At 46.5% G+C, this 2,094-nt stretch overlaps 1 protein-coding gene across 2 annotated transcripts in view; it reads left to right on the top strand.

The window, feature by feature from the left end:
• Ldaf1 (lipid droplet assembly factor 1) overlaps positions 1-1,552 on the top strand; it is an 18,738-nt gene extending 17,186 nt beyond the window's left edge. For both annotated transcript variants that reach the window (XM_050143320.1, XM_050143321.1), the window contains one exon: positions 772-1,552. In XM_050143320.1, coding sequence (XP_049999277.1) covers positions 772-853 — 82 coding nt within the window. In that variant the 3' untranslated portion in view covers positions 854-1,552. The remainder of the gene's footprint in view (positions 1-771) is intronic.
• Positions 1,553-2,094: the final 542 nt, after the last annotated feature.

Below are 2,094 nucleotides of genomic sequence, written 5' to 3'. Positions count from 1 at the left end.
ATATTCATCCTTAAATTTTGACATAAGCTCTCATGAAGTTGATCAGGCTGGCCTTAAACTCACTCTGTAGCTCAGGCTGGCCTTGAAACTGCAACATCCTTCCTGCCCTAGCTTCCCAAACAGCTGGGATTGCAGAGCCTGTCACACTGCCCAGTGCTTCTTCACACACTTGCTTACAAAAAGCAAGAAGAGCAGAGCAAAGGTTCCTTGTTTTTTATTTGTTTGCTTTGGCTTTTTTATTGCCAGGTAGAAATGCTTTTGGTGGCAAGTAATTACAAACAAAATAGCCTGAGGTAGATAGATACTAACTCAAACAAGATTTTGTTTTTATTGGATAACCAAGAGATGGAGACAGCCCAGGAGGGCTGGTACAACCACTGTATGGTGTCACCAACATACCGAGTGCCTTCTGCCTTTCTTTGCTGCCATCCTTAGCCTGTGGGTTTGCCTCCACATGGCCGTAACTGATACAGCTCCAGGTACAAATATATGTTCGGGGGAGGGCACCGGTGAGAGATCATGAGCGTGCAAACGAGCCCAAGAGACCCGTTCTCCCAAGTGAAGTCTTTCCCTAGTGCTCTTCCTCATTCTCCCCAAAGACACACCATTAGCTAGACTTTCGTAAGGTGTCAGTCAGCTTGGACAGGGGTTCGGCTTTCTTACCGTCTATGACAAGAGTTCATAGAACATACCAGTCAAGAGTGCGGCACACGTGCTGGGCCATTCTTGGTGTTGCTCCTAAACTAACCATTTTGTCTTTTCACACAACAGGCCCCTGACACAGCAGCATGCCAACACCAACTGTCAGCTGGCTATGAAGTCTGCAGACTTTGAGGGGCTCTACCAGGAATGATAGGCCGTATGGAACCAGAGATTGCTTCCTAAGCATGCTGGGAAAGCTCTTCGCCTCTCTGCTTGGGTCATAGCTCAGAGAGAGGGCTGGATGCTTGCTCTGCTTCACCACTCACTGTGTCTAAACTGCAGTGGCTGGAGCCATCTCCCCAGCCCTCCCCAGCCCTTCCCAATCCCCAGTGTGCAGTCTTGACCTTAGCAGAGTCCCAGGCTTCTAGAACTGGGAAGCTTGACCACCAGGGCCACTGGGTTGAGTCCTAGGTTCCATTTGGGGTAAGGTCGCTTGTTTTTGAAGTTTAGTTTCATTTTATTGGGAGGGGGGAGGATGAAGAAGAACATTTTCTCCAGTCATTTGAAAGAAGAGGTAAAAGAAATAACCCAAAGAGAGTCAGCTCTCCTGCCTGTATTGCTTTTCTATCAGAAAGAGCAGCAACATCTGGGGATTGTGGGCTGACTTGAAAACAGTCTTAACCTTGCAGCTAGGAGTCCTTTAGTCTCAAGGCCTAGTTGCGGAGTGCCTTGATCGTCGGCATATTTGTACTTGATATGTTTATATTGTTTTTAAAAGAATTTGCCCTGTCAAGCCATTTCTTGACAAACAAACAAACCAAGCACATACTGAAGACTACAAAGCAAACAAACAAAAAAGTCTGTGTGGTTTCCTCTTTACAGTTATTAAATATTTATTTGGTTCTTGCTATGCCTTCTCTCCTACTCAATTCCGTATGTCAGACATGCATTAATTAGATGTTTGCTATCATGACAAAAGACCAGAGATAATTATCTTTATAAAGGAAAAACTGTGGCTCGCGGTTTAGAAGTTCCAGTACAGAGTTTATTAGACCTGTTGATTTGAACCCGTGATGGCTCAGTACATGCTGGGGTTCCTGATGAAGGCCTGCTCACCTCATGGTGGCTAGGGAGCAGAAAGAAGAGCCTGGGGTCCCAATATTTAAGGGCAGTCCCTAAGGACCTAACTTCCCATTGGGCCCCATTCTCTAATGGTTCCTTCTATCCTTTTAGCACCATGGTCTGGTGACTGAGGCTTTAACACATGGACCTCGGGGCAACATAAAACCGCAGCAATTTCTCTGTTGATTTCACAGCCCATCCTGTGTAATTTTGGGGCCCTGAGTTACTTTTCAGGTTGTTGTGGACAAATACCCAACAAGTTGCCGCGGTAGGGCGGAAAGGCTCATCTGGTTTACAGTTAATGGCGCTGCAGCCCATCCTGGGGGGGAT

The sequence above is a fragment of the Alexandromys fortis genome, unplaced genomic scaffold (genome assembly GCF_014885135.2).
Source record: "Alexandromys fortis isolate MF-2015 unplaced genomic scaffold, M_Fortis_MF-2015_v1.1 scaffold_45, whole genome shotgun sequence".
In the NCBI taxonomy this organism is placed as follows: Eukaryota; Metazoa; Chordata; class Mammalia; order Rodentia; family Cricetidae; genus Alexandromys; species Alexandromys fortis.
Note: the sequence above shows the minus strand (reverse complement) of the source record. Positions and strands in the feature narration are given on the sequence as shown.